Consider the following 19041-nt stretch of genomic DNA (forward strand, 5'->3'; position numbering starts at 1 on the left):
TGACCTTTAAGAGGTTGGACCAGGTTAGGGTGTGACCTAAGTTTGACCTCAGGGTTGGGGACACCATCTAGGGGTTGAATATTACTTGTATAGGGTAGAGGGTTGGGGTGGAAATTATGTAGGCCCAGAGATCTCCTTGGAAAAAAAGAGGGAAAATTAAATGGAATAACAGATAATTTAGTGTGAACTTACTTACACTAATAATAATAATAGAGAGTAATAGAGTGAATACTTATGAGCTATTATTTATGGACAATTTACATTGGTATAGTTTCTTGTATATTGATACAAGTTCAAATTATATTTGTTATTTCTGTTTACAATATTTGTATACCTATGCAAAGTTATTTTGTCAGATTGTATTTGTGCTGTTTTTACCTCTGTTTAAGACATTTTGTATATTGATACAATTTTAGGATCTATTTATCATATTGCATTTTATATTCCTACCTCTGATCAAGATGCTTATACATTGTTTACATTTTGAGGTCATTGTCCTCATTTACTGCACAGTTGTTTACAGATTATTTAATATTCTGATATAAAGTCTTAGTCTTTAAGTTATATAAGTATTAAGTATTATAGGTCAATAGTTATTCATGTTTGTTGTACATTTAGTCAGATTATTAGGTTGTTTAGATACATAGAGATTGTATTATGCATAGGTAGGTAATCTTCAACCACTTCAAAGATCTGTAGAACATGGCATTTAAAGAACTTAGGGTTCTGTAGATGTGAGACACAATTGCTCCTGACAGCACCCATCTATTCCTGAGAGAATCTTGAGCACTGAAGACACTCCATTTGGAGTTTGTTTTCTTCTTGGCACAATTGGCCTTTGGGCAAGGAACTGCCCATGCCTCGACCACTGACAAAGTACATGGTGTCCAGACTGGATAAGCAGGACACAAGAAAAAAAGACTGCCAAACCTTGCATATAGCCCTTTTTATATGTTGCTGTATTTAGTTTTATTGTTTTGCCTAAGAATGTTACATCTGTATTTACAAATGTGGGCTGAGGGCACAGCTCAGTGGTGTATGGGAGTATACTGACCTCATGAGAATAGTTTTACAAATGTTTCTTTTTCTTTCTTTTTTGAAAGCGTTTATTGGATTTGATTCTTTCTTAAACACTTGGTAACCTTCATGAGTTAAGTCTTTGCTGCCTGGCCTTCCATCGAGGGAAGTTGTTTTTGCTTTTAGTTTCTTGTTTGTTTGTTTGTTAGTTGGTTGATTGTTTTTTCTAGACGGGTCCATCTATGTAGCCCTGGCTTTCCTGGAACTCAATGTGTAGACCAGGCTGGCCTTGAACTCATAGAGATCCTCCTGCCTCTGTTTCCCAAGTGCTGGGATTAGTGTGCACCAACACTGGTGGCCTGGCCTTTTTTGCAAGTTTTTATTCACTTTTCTTGCCGTGGTTCGGTTCAGGTTTGTTGTTGCTGCTGTTGTTGCTGTTGTTGTTGCTGTTGTGAGTCGTTTTCAGAAGTGTCTTCCTAACAGTTTCAGCGTCTGAATGGCGTGCTTTCTGTGGCAGGATTAGTTGTTCATACCACCCTTGTGAGGCTTATTTCCATAAGGTTGGTGTGGGGTCCTCTCTCCCTCCTCCACATTTGTAAGTCTGAAAGCTCATTATTGTCATTGAAGATGCGTTACACTGAAAAGAAAAGATGCAGGGTTGGGGATTCAGCTCAGTGGTAGAGCTCTTGCCTAGCAAGTGCAAGGCCCTGGGTTCGGTCCTCAGCTCTGGGAACACCAGAGTAATATGAGAAAATGCCTTGGCAGATGTTAAGTGAAAAAAAGGAAGTAGGCTGGGTTGTAAGAGGTCAAGACGGCAACCCTTTATCCACTTTAAGATTTACAAATACTCTTATTCTGTGATTTGTCTTTTTGCTTTCTTTTTTTTTAATATTTATTTATTTATTTATTTATTTATTTATTATGTATACAATATTCTGTTTGTATGCCTGAAGGCCAGAAGAGGGCGCCAGACCTCCTTACAGGTGGTTGTGAGCCACCATGTGGTTGCTGGGAATTGAACTCAGGACCTTTGGAAGAGCAGGCAATGCTCTTAACCACTGAGCCATCTCTCCAGCCCCTCTTTTTGCTTTCTTGATGGTATCCTTTGACTAATTTTTTATTAAAAAGTTAATTATTTATTGACTTAAGCAGCCTTTGTACCTTGACCAAAAGGGAATTCTGTTGGTTCTTAGTTATGAGGTAGTGACTTATGCGTGTTAATATGCCCTTGAATGTGTGTCAGTGAAATAAAAAGAAACTCAATTTCAAATACCTTTCCCAGAAATATATAGGAGAAGAGTTCTGAAGAAAGTTGACTGAATGCAATTCTCTCTGCATTAGTAAAGACTGTAATTTATTTCAAGACAACAAAAGACTAGCTTGTTGAGAGTGGTGCCCGTTATACTGATGACTGTCTTTTATGAGCTAGCATTTCACATTGACTTGTGGAAATAAGAAGGGTATTTACTTTGAAAGATGTAAAGGGGGCTAGAGACATGGCTCAGCAGCTGAGAGCACTGGCTGCTCTTGCAGAGGTCCCAGGTTCAATTCCCAGGACCCTCTGTGCCTTCTGTGGACACTGCACACACATGCAGGCAAAATACCCATACACATAAAATGAATCTTAAAAAGCAACAAAAGAAAGCATGAACATGTGCTTCTCTTATTGCTGGGATCGAGTTGTATATGGCTGGGATCATACTGCAGCTCTCATCGAGAAATGGAAATTGAGGCTGCATTTCACAGTTGGGGACATTAGTTTTAATGCTATTTTTTATGACATTTTCTTGACGAAGGAAAGAAATAATGAACAAAAGAAGGAGGTTTATGAAAGAAAAATACTTTAGATCAACCTTGTTTGGTACAGGTGATAATTTGTGATTTTTACATTGACTTTATATATATTTCATAACTGATGATATTTTAACCATTCATGCATTTTGCCATTTTCTGAAGCTAATAGTAGCTGTTGAGCAAGAAGAAATCCCCAGACTTCGGGCCCTGTATGAGAGAGGTCTGCAGAATGGAGTCCAAGGCTTGAGACTGATCCAACAGGAGGACATAAAAAAGAAGGAACCATATTGCAGGGTGAGTGGCTGACCAGCCTAGTGCACGTGGTGGTTCCCATAAGCTATTCCACATAATACTGCCGTGAATAAACATTCTGGAATATGTGTTTTGGTAAGAAATGTTAACACTGCTATTGGGTCTCTACATCAGAGAGATATTGTCAGGTTGTAGTTTATGTGTTTATGTCCAGCTTTGGCAAATATTGCCAAAAGTTTTCCACGGTGCCTTGGTTTATCCTCTCAGTCACACAGAGTCCAGTTGTTCTGTGTCCGCAGACACATGGGCTTTGTTCCACTGAAGCGTTTGTGAGTATGTGGTACAATCTGAATCTGTCTTACTGAAAATTCATAGGCTAGAAATCCTTCAGATTTGTGGATGTTTCCATAGGCTAAACCAGTTGAACATGCCTAATCCAAAACTTCAGAAAAATCATGTTCCCAAACTCAAGTATTTTTGAGCATCTTGTTGGTATTATAAAGCTCTGCATGTTTTTAGTTTAGATTCTCAAACTGTAACATTACATTATGCTTTTAACTTATAATTCCCCAATGACTCAGTGTCACACACCTTCCTGTGTTTATTCCCAGCTTGGAAACCTTTCTCCTGAAGCTCCTATTTGAGCGGTTTGACCATAATCTATTGGGTTTATTGCTTCTTTTTTTTGTTTGTTTTGTTTTGTTTTGTTTTGTTTTTCGAGACAGGGTTTCTCTGTGGTTTTGGAGCCTGTCCTGGATCTAGCTCTTGTAGACCAGGCTGGTCTCGAACTCACAGAGATCCGCCTGCCTCTGCCTCCCGAGTGCTGGGATTAAAGGCGTGCGCCACCACAGCCCGGCTTATTGCTTCTTTTATAATTATTAATTCTTACTAACTTTAGAAGTTCACTACATGATCTGTATGTATCTGCTGCATATATAAATATACACTTATGTACTTGTCAGTATATCTAAGTATGTGCTACAGGCGTCTCCGCCTCTCTGTAACGTGTCCCTTTTGTTTTAGTTCATCTTCAGATGAACAGCAGTTCTTAATGTAATCAATTTAGCAATTTATGTGGATGTTTTCCTTTTATTTTTTTCTTCTTTTTCTTTTATTTTTTCAAAAAGAAAACATGCTGTCTTTTTTTCATTTTACATACCAATCCCAGTTCCCACTCCCTCCCCTTCTCCCATTCCTTCCACCCACCTCCCATCCCACCCCATCCACTCCTCAGAGAGGGTAAGGCACATTGCTTGGGGAAGGTCTAAGGCCCTCCCTACTATATCTAGGATGAGCAAGGTATCCTTCTAAAGAGAATGGGTTCCCCAAAAGCCAGTACAAGCAGTAGGGATAAATCCTGGTGCCACTGCCAGTGGCCCCACAGTCTGCCCCAGCCATACAACTATCACCCACATTCAGAGGGTCTAGTTTGGTTCTATGTTGGTTCCTTCCCTGTCTGACTCGAATTGGTGAATTCCCATTAGCTCAGGTAAACTGTTTCAGTGGGTGTCCACATCATGGTCTTGACCTCTTTGCTCATATTCTCACTCTTTCCATTCTTCAACTAGACTTTGGGAGCTCAGCCCAGTGCTCCGCTGCAGGTCTCTGCCTCTGTCTCCATCAGTTGCTGGATGAAGGTTCTATGGTGACATTTAAGATATTCATCAATCTGACTACAGGGCAAGGCCAGTTTGGGCACCCTTGCCTAGGGTCTTAGCTGGGGTCATCCTAGTGGATTCCTGGGAATTTCTCTAGTGTCGGGTTTCTTGCTAGCTCCATGTTTTCCTTTTATAATTAGTGCCTTCCTGTGCATCTGTCTACTCTTCCTCCTGACTCCCTTGCTCCCGTACACAGAGCACATGGGTAGTTTTAGTTTCTTTCCTGCTAGTTCAGATAATGGTACTTTGTCACACTGGCTACAACTGATTGGTTTGCAAGTTTGGCTGTTATTTCTGCTTCTTGGTAAACAATTTAACTACAAATGGGTTTATTAGGTCAACTCCAAAGCACTGCTTGCTCCAGATCCTTTTAAGAAGGCTGAGCCACCCCAGCTCTTTGAAGCTCCCTGCACTTTGAAGTGGGGAGCAGCTCTTGCTGGTGCCCTCTGATTAATCCCCAGTGACACTCCTGACTTCGGTCCGACCCTTGTGGCTTCTCTTTCGGCAGAGGAGGTCAACCCCACGTTTTCCTCCTTTGTTTTCTTACTGAGTTTAGCTCCCAGCTTTCCCTGACCTACCTGCCTGGTTCTTTTCCAGCCTCTCGACCTGCCATTACCTTGTTTTCCAAGCTATGACCTGCTAATCTAGATAGTGCATGGCCAGTCTGCTGGTCGAGAGGCACAGCCAGCCTGTCCACAGCCTCATCTCAGCCAACCATGTTAGCACCAGGCCTGGACCTGGGAGCTGGACGACTTGACGATGATGGCATCTTCCACATCCTCTGCACACATTCAGTTAGGGACACCCACACTTCCTAAGAAGGAGCAAATCCAAGACTAGAAAGAGAAAAAGAGACTCTCTAGAGTTCTGAAAGGTGAAAGTGGAGTAATTTAAAAACATGCTTCAAATGTTTATTCACTCAGGAAATATTTGAGGGATTTGTGTGCAGGCACCAGGAGTACAAAGTGAATAAGGAGGACATTTGGATTCTAAAAAAAAAAAAAAAAAAAAAGAGCATTTCCTGCTCTTCCAGAGGTCCTGAGTTCAATTCCCAGCAAGCACATGGTGGCTCACAACCATCTGTAATGAGGTCTTGTGCCCTCTTCTAGAGTGCAGGCAGACATGCAGGCAGAACATTATACATAATAGATCTTTTGAAAAAAGAACTATTGATTCAGAACAAAGCATGTTTGCAGAACATTTCTTTCCCGACCCCTGTCACAATTTTTTATGTTAGGTAAGGGAGTTTTGTGGGTTAAACTATTGAAATATTAGGTTGAGTGTAGCTGTTGACTTGTGAATCTCTGAGTTGTTAGGCAGTAAGTCTAACAAAGCCTCACATGTGCCAATCTTATCCGGATAGGAGGGCTTCCTAACCCTAGCAAAGGCTTTCGTGTGCTAGAGTCAAGCCTGGTGAGGTAAATGGTGAGGTTTGCCAAATGTTGCATGTTTTGCCTTGGCCCAACCCCGGGATCTGGCAACATTGTTTGTGGAGGGAGGGGAAATGAAAGCCTTTAAGACAATATACCAGTGAAATATTTAAAATGTTATTTCAGGTATTATTTTTAAAATTAACGACAATACTGTGTTGGCCAAACAGAATGAAAGCAAAACAAAACAAAAAACCAAAACGACTGCTTGCAGGCAGTTCTGGGCAGCAGCGATCTGAGAACCGAGGACAATGACTGGATGACCAAGATGTACATTCAGTGTGAGGGTTGCACACTGTTTTATACTCAGGATTAGTCGTGGGACATCCTGTTCTTTCCCTTTTCTTCAAACTAGAAAAGACCAGTGGCACATTCACCTTCTGTTCCTAAGTAAATAAATAAATTTAAATCTAAATTCATGCATTCAGTGACAGAGAGAAAAACAATTACAAAGCCAGCTAGCTATTCGTTCTCGTATTAACCGAATGAAGCGGAATTGGTCACGGAATGTCCTCATCCCCTGGTTATGATCTCGGAGACCTGCAGCAGATCCTTGCAGTGCCCTGCACATCATGTGACTAGGGAGCTAGAACAGCTCTGAGTTTTCACTCTCTGTGACATGGGCGCCACCGCGAAAGGCATTAGAGTCTGTTCAAAACGTTTTTTTGAGAATTTAACTCAGAATCAGATATGAATCATGTTAGAGTCAGAAATGAAGTGTCCTGAATAACAATAAATCTTTAAAAAAATTAAGATGGCAGCGCGGGGCAGCTTTGAAAGTCAAGCATCTTTGTTGTTGTTTTGGTTTGGTTTTGGTTTTGATTTTTTTCGAAACAGGATTTCTCTGTGTAGCTTTGGAGCCTGTCCTGGAACTCTGTCTGTAGCCCAGGTTGGCCTCAAACTCATAAGAACTGCCTGCCTCTCCCTACTGGGATTAATGGTGTGCGCCACCACCTGGCTCAGGCATCTTTATTTAAGGGGAAAAAAAAATGAAAGAAAATTGTTTCCTGGTTATGTGATGTTCTTATTTAGCTAGCTTTTTGTTTGTTTGTTTGTTTGATTGATTGATTGATTGTTTTGAGACAAGGTTTCTCTGTGTAACAGTGTTGGCTATTCTGGAACTCCCTCTGTAGACCAGGCTGGCCTTGAACTCAGAGACCCGCCTGTCCCTGCCTCCCAAATGTTGGGATTGAAGGCAAGTACCTTCCGGCTTTATTTAGCTAGTATTACGTCTCCCCTCCAGTAGGCACCTTGTGCGTGTGTGTGTGTGTGTGTGTGTGTGTGTGTGTGTGGTGTGTGTGTGTGTTCATCACCAAATTTAGGCACTTACCAAGAGCAGACTTTTCTGTTACTGTTTTAAATGTTGTCAGGTTTTTGTCAAGCAAAGGATAATGTGTGTTACCCATCAAAACAAACCAGGTATTTAAAAAAGGTATAAAATTTCAAGCAAAAATAAAACTGCAGCCAGGTGGTTGTGGTGCACGCCTTTAATCCAAGCACTAAGGCGGCAGAGGCAGGAGGATTTCTGTGAATTCAAGACCAGTTGGACTACAAAAGCAATTACACAGAGAAACCCTGTCTCAGGGGAAAAAAACAAAACAAAACAAAGCAAAAAAAAAAGAAAGAAAAAGAAAAAAAAAACTTTGAATGAACTTTCCTGATTTTTGACTGTATTGTTTGACCTTTTATTACTTTTGTCCTAGGGTCTAATGGCCATTGATTGTCCATATACTGGCATTGTGAACTATCAGCAGGTAGCTTTGTCATTTGCCCAGGATTTCCAAGCTGCTGGTGGCTCTATCTTGAAAGATTTTGAAGTAAAGGATATTGAAATCGCTAATGAAAGCCCTTCCAGAAGTAAGGATGGTAAGCTGTCCCCATCTTCTCTATAAAATATTTGTATTGGTAAAAAAGAGATGTTTATTTGTTTGTTTGTCTGGTTGGTGTTTGCGGGAGACTCCGAGGAGCCAGGCTAGAGTCGGCTCAGTCAGAGGTGAGTATGGATGAGTGGACAGAGCAGACCCGCAGTTCCTGGGTGTCTGTGTGCTGATAGAACTAGGCACTGAGTAGACGTTTGACTGGTACTAAAGTCTAACAGCCACGGCTGTTGTGGACAGGTGGCCTCCAGACGGTTCTCTGAAGGTTAGAGTCGGTACCTCTTAGCAGTGCTTACAGTGAATACAGACCTTGATTCAGACTGCTCGGGAATATCGCATAGCAATAGTAAGTGGTGGGCTATCTTTGGACACACCCAGATTTCCAACAGCAGACCAATATCAAAAGACTCAGCCCTTCCGAATCTCACCTCCTGTTCCCCTTAGACTGCAGTTACAGCCTGCTTTATTTTGCTTTGAAATGAGTAGTTAGTTAGCTTTTTTTAGTTAAATGAGAGGCTTGCAAGCATTCTGTTTGATGCAAGGAAATTTGTAGAGAATCAGGTTCTTCCTTATCAGGGTTTAAAGGAGATCTGGATTTTATGAATCCCTTGCCCCGTGTCCTTCTACACTCTAAGATGATGAACAAATTTATTAAATAAAATTGTTATAAATGGGTAGCAAAATAAGTCAAATTCACAATATAGGTAGATTGTAGTCTTTTTCTGTACATATGCTTTATAGGTTGTTAATAGCTCATCAATCCATGGGAACAAACTTGATACTCGGTCAGCTCATTATAGGAACGTTTTGTGCTGCGAAAGCCCTTGCTTCTCTGAACAGCCAGTGCGGGGAATCAGGTTGCCAACACGGGGACACAAGGCTGTCTTGTGTTTAATTCCTCAGCTTTAGTTCTGTGGTTAAAGCCAATTCACTTGTGATGGCCCTGCTTACATGCAGAGCATGGCTGTGCTCGATGAAGTGAGGGACCTGCGCTAGGCCAAGCTCGAGAATGTGTGTTAGTTAAATGAATGAAAAGAAACCATCATAAATCATGCCAGAGTTTTGTTTTGTCAATTATGAATTATTTTAGTCTTCTTTCTTGGTAAAGAGCTTCAGAATTATAAATAAAGTACAACTAAAACAGTCATTTAAATTTGTTATGGGTATAGAATTTCAAATAGTGACAACTTTCTTTTGCTCAAACCAAAGTTTCCCTGATTCTTCTCATTCCTGCCAGGGATGAACTATCCAATCGCTGTCAAGAATACTAAGGTAAGGACTCTGGAGCTGTTTTTCACTTTCATTTACTTGTAAAGTTGTATTGAGTGATTGCTATGTTTTTCTGTATTTGTTTCTGTGTGTGTACATGTTCAAGCATGTACAGATACATGTGTGCATCTGTATGTATGTGTATACTTGAGAGTCAGAACACAGCCTCAGTTTTGGTACCTTGGGAGCCAGCCACTGTATAGATTTTTAAAAATGTTTTTATTAGCATATATTAATTACATATAATAACAGGCTTCATTACTGTGTTTTCTGCACATATATGAAATATTTGGATCATATTCCCTGCTCTGTTATCCAGCTTCTTCTTTCCAGTTAGTCTGCCCTCTTTTATGTCTTTTGGGCATTAAAAAATATTTTATTGTGTGTATATGAGTGTTTTGCCTGCATGTGTGTCTGTGCACTGTGTATGTTCCTGATGCCCTCAGACCATAAGAGGGTATTGGGGTTACAGAAAATTGTGAGTCACCATTAGGAGGCTGAGAACTTAACCTAGGTCTTCTGTCAGAGGGACATGATAACGAGGATAAAGAAATAATTAGTGACATACAGACAAATGGTGTATTTCCTACGAGGTGTGAGAGGATATCCCAAGGGTTGGTTGGTTTGTGGTTTGGCTTGGTTTTTGTGTTTTGAGACAGGGGTCTCTCTTTGTAGTACTGCCTATCCTGGAGCTTGTTATGTGGACAGATCCTCCTGCCTCTGCCTTCTGAGTGCTAGAATTGAAGGCATGTGCCACCATGCCTGGCCCCAAGAGTCTTGACTTGCCGTTCTTTGATGATTCATGGTGTCAGGCACTTTTCTCATTACCTATTGGTGATTTATACATGTTTGAAAAGGGTGTCTCTTCAGGTCCTTCCTCCAGTCCCAGGTTAGCCAGGGCTATATATAGTAAGACTGTCCTTGCCCCGCCCCCCAAGTATCTTAATTAGCATAATCAACTATGAACTGGAATTCAGTGTGCTGTTTCCATACATGCTTATAGCTTGTTAATTAAACCCAACCTTTCTTTACCCTCCCCCTATATCTCAACTTCTGTTAATTCTCCATTCAGTTGAAGGGTTTTTTGTTTTGTTTTGTTTTTCAGATAAGCACTCACATAGACAAGTACTATGCCGCATCTTCTTTCTCATATACAGAAATTAACCATGCTCCTTCATTTTGTACCAGGGAGAGGAGGTTCACTGTCGATATGTGGTGACATGTGCAGGACTTCACTCAGACCGTATTTCCGAGTTGAGTGGCTGCAGTCCCGATCCTCAGATTGTCCCATTCCGGGGCGACTACCTGCTCTTAAAGCCAGAAAAGGGCTACCTTGTCAACGGGAATATTTATCCGGTGGGTAATGATACTTCTGTCTTCTTACTTACCAAGCTGGCTGTGGGCATAAAGGAAAGGAAAATAAAGCTTTTACTTGCATTTGAAGAGAGGGTTTGGAAGACGATGTATGTGGTCATTTCACCTGTCTCTGGTGGTGGCATCCCGAAAGCTGTCTCTGCTCTCGTGGGCATTGCATGTCTCTGTGAGCTTGAGTACGCCATGGGAGTACTGCAAGCAAACCAGGAGATACCCAACCCATAGCTGTGCACTTTGTGTAGGAGTCCACTCTAGCTCCAGGGGAATTTAAATAGAAAGCTCACTTTTCTGCCTGCATTCGCCCTGTTGATGAACAAGTCCCCAAAAGTATGTTAGGTTGAACTGGTTGGAATTGGTGCTTTGCCAAAAGCTAAATTCATCTCTTCTTCTCAATTCGCCGAGGCCTGTGCTGTGAATATGTAATTTTTTTTTTTCTGGTAGTCCTGTTTTACCTGCGGGTCACAGACTTCTCTCATAGGAGAAAGAGGCAATAATATGAAGTAGAACTGTTCAACCTTTTTCCCTTTACCCGGAAAGATGAATAAGCGGAACAACATATATTAACGCAGTAGCATTTTAAACCAGCAAGCATGTTAATCGAAAAGCCTGTCTGAATACAACTCACAGTGCATACAAATATCTAGAAGGAACTACCTCGTCTTACCAGTCAGATGTTTTGTATCTGCTTTGAAGTGAGATGTGAATGAGGCTAATAGTTGGCTGCTGTGTTGAATCTGCAGGTCCCGGATAGCCGCTTCCCTTTCCTTGGAGTTCACTTTACACCAAAGTTGGATGGCACTGTGTGGCTCGGGCCGAATGCAGTGCTTGCCTTTAAGCGGGAAGGTTACAGACCCTTTGACTTCAGTGCCAGAGATGTTATGGAAATAATTCTCAAGAGGTACCAGAGTTACCTTCAATATGATTTAAGTGCTTAATTTTTTTAATGTGAAAAGTTTTTGATATTCTGATAGAATAAGCCCTCACATGTGATTGCTGCATTAATTTTTTTTCATTAATCCAAATTAAGATCTTTATGTAATAAGCATACATTTGATTATTTGGTTTTGATGCTAAGGTCAAAACTAGAGCCTTGCGTATATACCAAACAGGTTTTTCTCCACTGGACTATACACCTAGCTCCAAGTATAATGTTTAACTATGTCACAAAGATTGTGATGAACCAGGGTGCTAATGTCTTAGCCAAAAAGAAAGTAAGGTCCAAAAGCCATTCATATATCTGGCAGTACATCTTAAATGTTGTTACGAGATCTGAAACTAGTAAGGACTTACTTTGAGAAGGTCATTTCAAGCTTTTCACCATTGTTTTGTAAACTATTAGATAAATTACTGATGAGATAGGGTGTGTGTGTGTGTGTCTATGTGTATAAATCTAAGGGTGCCATTGTATAGACTTATGACATATGACACAGATTCTTTACTGTTCTAAAATATAGCCTTATTAAGTATGCTGTTTGGCTTTTCCTGTGTGCATGCATGTGTGTGGGTATGCAATGACGTATATGTGGAAGCCATAGTTTGATGTCAGGTGTCTTCCTCAATCACTGTCTGCCTCATCTTTTTGAGACAGGGTCTCACACTCACCCAGAAGCTCACTTACTCAGTTAGGTTAGCTGGCCAGCAAGCCCCAGTGTTCTCCTCCCTCCCATTCCCCGGGGCTGCACTAAAGGCATGCACCACCCCGGCTGCTCTTCACATAGGTGTTGAGCACCCAGACTCAGGTCCTCATGTTTGTATGGCAAACACGTTACCAAACCTCAGTTTGGTCTCTTCAGTAATATTTCCCTTCAGGAGATTTTGTGTGAAACCCCTGGAAAGCATTCTGGACTGTATATAGGTGTTGCCCTCAGCAGCGTCTGTAGCAGAAAGGTTAGGTTAGCTTTTCAGGATGTGTGCAGAGTCTCACTGGAGGACCACTGCTATACTGCGGTGTCTCCACGTGACTACACTACACTAGGAGAGATGTCTCACTGCTTTAATGCCCTGTCCTAAAGATGCCTTGTTAGTGTCTTGAAAGTGTTAGAAAGCCTTAATGTTAGCAAACTTCATAGGCTACCAGTTTGAAACCATATTTTTTTTAATAAATTTTGAGTATGAGTGATTTCCTCTCCATATCTTGGCCAAAAGTTTCTTTATTGCATAATTTTTCTGATATTTTATAGATTTATATGATGCCACCAAAAAATAACTGTAAAGATATTTTATAGTAATAAAGAATTCCTCTGTCTCATCGAGTTTCTTTTTTTTTCCTTCATTCTCAGTGGTTTCCTTAAAATGTTGCTTCAGAATTTCTCGTTTGGAGCAAATGAAATGTATAAAGCCTGTTTTCTCAGTGAGACAGTGAAGCACCTTCAGAAGTTCATCCCTGAGATCACCACCAGCGATGTGCTTCGGTAAGGAAACGGGGCGAGGACGGTAAACTTGGGAGGCGGGTCTGGTTGGCGCGCTGGCTCTTCAGGCAGCACAGCCTCTGAACCTTTGCTCTCCTTCCCCAAGAGAGGTGATCCCTTTTGTGTTACTGCATCACAGCCTAGAGCTGGATCTTCGTAATTATCTACAACTCTTGTTGTTGTTGTTTTGAGACAGGGTCTCTCTATGTAGCTCTATGATGTGTGCCACCTCAACTGACTCTTAAAAACCCTTAGACACAAGCCGGGCGGTGGTAGCGCACGCCTTTAATCCCAGCACTGGGGAGGCAGAGGCAGGTGGATCTCTGTGAGTTTGAGACCAGCCTGGTCTACAGAGCTAGTTCCAGGACAGGCTCCAAAGCCACAGAGAAACCCTGTCTCAAAAAACAAAAAAAACAAAACAAAACAAAAAAAAAACCAACCAACCAAACAAACAAACAAAAAAAACCTTAGACACATACTTCTTGGTGTTCTTCTCTACTTAAAGATTGTTTTATTTTCATTGTGTGTGTGTGTGTGGAGGGGGTATATGCACGATCGCAGGTGCCAGAGACCAGAGGTCTTGGAGCTCATGGAGCTGGAGTTGCCCATAGTGGGTGCTGGGAATCAAACTCAGCCACGGAGTGACTTTTCCGGCCCCTCCACTCTGTGTTAGGTCCAGCTCTGCCTGAGGACAGAAGTGGGAAGTGGTGTGGTAACAATCCATTTAAGTCCTTGCTGCAGGCTGTCAGGAAAAGTTTGTTTTGTTGGTTTTTTTTTTTTTCCATTTTCTTTTTCTTAGAACTAAAGAGTTTCTGGACTTGGTGTGTAGATTACCCTGAATATCACCCAAGCCTGTGTGTTTTTCCTCTGTGGTGATATTTTTAGCATCATGTCAGTTGTTCAGTCTCGCCGGTGGTGTGCTTTGAGGTGCTCACGCTGTACCCCTCCATGACGCTCCAGAGCGCCGAATGTCTACCCTGAGCAGCTGTTGAAACGAGCCTGGTGTAAGGTGTCAGCGAGCTCCACTGTGTATCTGGAAAGAGTAACAATCTTGTCAGCTGTTCCCCTTGGGGGCAGGGAGACCTTGTTCGAAATCCATCTTTAATGTATCGTTCTGAGACCGTTCTTGGCTCTTTAGAAGAACTATTAAAACCCAGTTCACATTTTCTTTCTTATCTCTCCTTCTACACCTTCTGAAACAGATGATATAAACATATAGAGGCCTTATTTTTCTTGCACTCACTTACACACAGCGCCTTTTATGTTAAGTTTGTTGCTGCGATTCCTAATGTCTTAGATCTGAAAATGCATCGCTTAAATCGGTTTTCTATTACTGTCACTAATACTCTGTGGTCAGGTGGGCATCTGGGATTCTGTATCAAAACTGTGGCGGTGACTTCACTGCCCATATTCAGTGACCATCCTTTTATAGAAGCTGGAGCAAAGCCATGCATGGGTGCACATGGGGCAGTCAGCTCAATCACAGGTGAGTTCCCCTGCAGACAGAGATGCTGAATGCATTAACCATCCTATGTGTTCCTCCTCTTGGTTCTGGTTCCTCTAGCTATTAAACTCAGGAATTTACTAAACACAAGGAAGATGTATTTGATATCATTTACGCAAGTTGAAAAACAAGTGCAATGTTACATATTATTTATGGATCACCGTGAAAATAAAAAGGAATCTTAGAACTAATAAGTACCAGACTTAGGAGAGTGACTACTTCTAGAGAGGAAAGATCAGGATCTATGAACATCACATGGACCTCTGCCATTTCTCTGCTGATTCACTTCTGTACATGTGCCTGAAATGTTAATTAATAATAAGACCAGTAGTAATCTTCACAGCTCGAAGCCTCAGTCTCGCCTTGTCTTATGTGTCCCGCGACCGTAAATGTCCTATCAGCAGTGTGTCGTGAGCAGCGTCAGACAGTAGAACTGACAGAGCATACATTCATGAGGACCTGAGCTGCGTCCCCAGCACTGCAAAGGAACAAGCTAGTAGGAGCCACACTTAGTAGGTTGTGTTACTCTCAAATGGTGCCCTTAAATAGCAAGCAGTAGCTACCGAAAGACATTCGTCTTGATTCTTAGTGCTTAGCGAGGCATTGTGGGCAATAATTTGCTCTTAAGCATTAGGCGGGAATGTGAAGTCATTATTATGTTAGCTATAGCATAAGATGTGCGAATGTATCGTGAAGGGATCTGTCGCCAAGGCTCTTCATTAGCTCTAAGCTCCTTAAGATGCTTTCTGATGAATGCGGCACATACATGCCAGTGCTGCTGCAGTTTGCTGGCACCGTAAGAATGGGAAAAGATGACGTCGTATGTGCAGTGATTCCCCTTTCCCAGCATACCACTCTGTGAGATGTATTACTAAGGACTTCAAAAGGAAAGTTTTAGAATGAAAACTAGATTATATCATCATAAATTGAAGTGCAAGACACTTCTATATAACCTCGGTGCTGTTGACATTTTGCACTAGATAATTCTTTACTGTGAGACCTGGCTAGCACCCCACTCCTGGCATTTGTAACGCTCCAAACTGTCTCCGTATGTTACCAGTATCCTCTAGGGGGCAGAATTTCCTTGATTGAGAACCACTAGTCTAGAGAATTAGGTAACCCCACACTACAAAATTCAAAGAGAAAATAAAAGAAACATCTTTGAAATATACATAGCCAATATTGAGGGAAAGCAGGGGTATTCATATTCCCAAAACAGAAGAAATTGAAAACCCATTTACGAGAGGAGCTGGTGCTGATGCTGCCCTAGAACAGGAGGGGCAATTTTAAGTAAGCGAGAGGCTTGGGTTACCTGTCTTCTTTGCCTTTCTTATTCAGTTCATTCTTTTACAATTTCATACATGCGTAGAATGCGTTCTGATGACTTTTCTCCCTCGGCCTTCTTCTTCTCTTTTCCATTCCTATCAGTCCCTTTCCCCGGATTCATGGTTTCTGTTTTGTTTTGTGACTTGAATTAGATCTGCCTGTGAACTTTGTTTCGGAACACTTCATTGGAGCCTTGTGGGCACAGTAGTGGGCCCACAGCTGAGAGCAATGGCCCCTCTTCTCCCAGAATTCCAGGGACCGCTAATCTAGCAGAGGAGTAGGGCTCAACCGTTAAGTCCTTGTGCAGAGCCGGTGCAGGCGACCGCAGTTGCAGTGAGTCGTGATGCCGATGGCTGTGTTGGGCTCAAGAGGTGGCATTTCTCCCTGTCTTACATCCTTCCCTTTGAGCTAGGTTTTCAGTTGATGTATGATTCACAGGCGCATATTAAGTGCTCAGTGAAATTTGAAAGCTTTATTGTGTCCATCGCACAAAACAAGGTAACAGGGCATTAGGGATGTATATTTTAATCCCCCCCCCCCCAGGTAGTAGAAAGGGACTTTTGATAAATGTAAATAGAAAGTTAGAACCTAACGCATTCTTTTTATTTTATCTATTTATCCCTTTATTTATTTATTTATTTTGAGATAGGCCCTGTCTGCCCTGGAACCCTAAGTAGACCTTTGAATTCACAGAGATCCACTTGCTTCTGCCTCCCAAGTGCTGGGATTAAAAGCGTGCACCACCATGCCTGGCAAAACTGAGGATCTCTTAGTAAAAATGGAATCTAGAAAAATATCTCCCTTGGTACCAAAATGTATTAAGAAATTTTGTCTGTCTGGCCTAGGGAATTAGGGTGTGAGAATGAGAATTTAAAGTATAAGGACATAAACAGAGAAGCAAATTCACGAGTGGACCCAGACATGTTCGCTCCTGCTTGAATCTCAGTCTGCAGCCCCACCCCCACTCTCTTCCCTGTCCCTCTGTCTGTAAATAAGAAGAGTAGAAATCTGAAGCCAGTCTGGTTGATACAGACTGAATATTGGCAATACTAAGCACGTACTATTTTATTAACAAGTATAGTTTTATACACATTGATATCAAATGGTATGCCGTGAGGGGTGTGCCGTAAATTTGTTGGGAAAAAGGAATGTTGCTTTGGGGTACAGATAAAACGAGAATGGTTATGCTTGTATAATTGTTGAATCATTTATCGTACAAAATGTTAATGGTAATTCATACAAAGAAGTCTTTTTTTGTTTTTATGCATTTTTTAAAGTTCCCCTCGGAACACCTGGCAGAAACACATGCAAGACCTGCACAGGGGAGCTCACCTAGCCACACTCGGGCCCACAGGATCCCCCAGCTAAGGTCCTGCTGAGACTCATAACCAGGCGAGAGTCATTGGAGCAGATCTCAAATGTTCCAGCATAGAGGGCCGCCCTATGAGTGGAGCTGTAGGGTGCTTTCTGTCCACACCAAGCACAGGGGTCCATCCCTTGCGCCTGCTGGGGTGAGGAAAGTTGAGCACAGATAAAAACCATAGTTTCATAATCCAATTTTGTCCAAAATTAGTAAGGAAAATAGCTGCCCCTTCATGTCTGGAAATTGGATTGGAATTGTTTACCTTCTTCATAGCAGCACACCCAGGTTACATGTGTTCACGCGGTATTACAGATTTAGATTGGCAGTAGATCCCATGATGAGTTATCCTATGTAGGACTAGCCCAAGATGTCAGTTACAACTTTTCATAGCTTTTCCCCAGCCACAGTATGTCTGCCATGTGACAGTAATGCAGTACAGGAGATCTCGGATCTAAGAACGAAAGTATGGATTCAGCTGATACTGTTTCTGGACATATTGTAGTATCTAGCAGGTACCTTGCCATTATACTTAGCTATGAATAGCAAGCACTATATTAAATATAATTGAATTCATAGTTATTAGTTTGCTAAATCATTCTTTTAGTTCTTAAAAACATCATTAAAAGCCAGGTGGTGGTGGTGGTGCACGCCTTTAATTCCAGCAGTCTGGAAGCAGAGGCAGGTGGATGGATCTCTGTGAGTCCGAGGCCAGCCTGATCTACAGAGCTAGTTCCCAGAGGACAGGCTCCAAAGCTACAAAGAAACCCTGTCTCAAAAAGCAAACAAGCAAACAAAATTGTTAAAAGAACTAGAGGTTTAAAAATAAGTGTGTAGCCTTATTGAATGGATGCCTGCAATCTGCAACACACAGACCTAGCCTTGGAGGTGAGGTAGGTGTTAGACCAGACACCGTCTGCCCTCAAGGCACTTTGGCTTATCTTGCCTAAGGTTTCAAGTTGTACTACTTCCCTGAAGCTGAAGTCTTCTGAGAGGAAAGGCTCCGAGCCCTGCAGGCGAGAGCCTAGGGTTTCCTAAGGTGCTGAAATGAGGCCTGAAGAGTTTGGTGGCTTAGGCATTTCATGCTACTCGGAGCTGCGAACGCCAGTGTCTGACTGGCTCCTGAAGAGTTTGGTGGCTTAGGCATTTCACGCTAGTTTACGGAGGAGAGTAACTTTACACGGAACTGCGAACACCAGTGACTGACTGGCTCCTGAAGACACAGGACAGAACCCAAGGCCACTTTAACCAGTTTGCTAAGAAACTCAAGGAGTGCTGCTGTCGAGGGAGATAGGGACCCACACTGACATGCATCTGTGTGCTCAGTGGGTGCCATTCTTTTCGGGCTCCAAGTGTTGTAGCAGATGCTCCCCTGGAAATTCTCCCGACCCCAAGTCTTGATTCTCTAGGGCCAATCATCTACCTTTATCATACAGTTTCTCACTCTTGTGAGCAGTATAACTGAATTCTTCGGGGGAGGTACTTGATGTCTTCATGTTCTTTGAGGTGACGTACGTACGTGAGCAGCCTCTCAGCGTGGTTGGAAGGATAGATGAGATGATCCCCAGCATGTGATAAGCGCTTGGTAGATGGTGGCTAACGTTGGCTTTGTCCTTGTCCAGCAGGCTGAGTTCTAGAGGACAGTGTTATCCTTGTTGCTCTTGTGGCCTCAGGTTCTTTTCTGAGCTGAGAATCAATAAAAACTGCTCATGATTGCCTGGCTTCTTGTGTCTTGATTTTTTTTTTCTCACTTTGCTTTGAAAGTGAATGCT

The 19041-nt window shown here is 42.0% G+C and overlaps 1 protein-coding gene across 1 annotated transcript in view; it reads left to right on the forward strand.

Moving 5' to 3' along the window:
• L2hgdh (L-2-hydroxyglutarate dehydrogenase) overlaps positions 1-19041 on the forward strand; it is a 28821-nt gene that overhangs the window by 5986 nt on the left and 3794 nt on the right. The window contains exons 4-9 of the mRNA XM_041658380.1: positions 2974-3105; positions 7855-8017; positions 9266-9300; positions 10486-10653; positions 11412-11569; positions 12951-13082. Of these exons, the coding sequence (XP_041514314.1) occupies positions 2974-3105; positions 7855-8017; positions 9266-9300; positions 10486-10653; positions 11412-11569; positions 12951-13082 (788 nt within the window). The remainder of the gene's footprint in view (positions 1-2973; positions 3106-7854; positions 8018-9265; positions 9301-10485; positions 10654-11411; positions 11570-12950; positions 13083-19041) is intronic.

This window comes from Microtus oregoni, unplaced genomic scaffold (genome assembly GCF_018167655.1).
Source record: "Microtus oregoni isolate MIOR12 unplaced genomic scaffold, Mior012 000009F_ref0000495, whole genome shotgun sequence".
NCBI lineage: Eukaryota > Metazoa > Chordata > Mammalia > Rodentia > Cricetidae > Microtus > Microtus oregoni.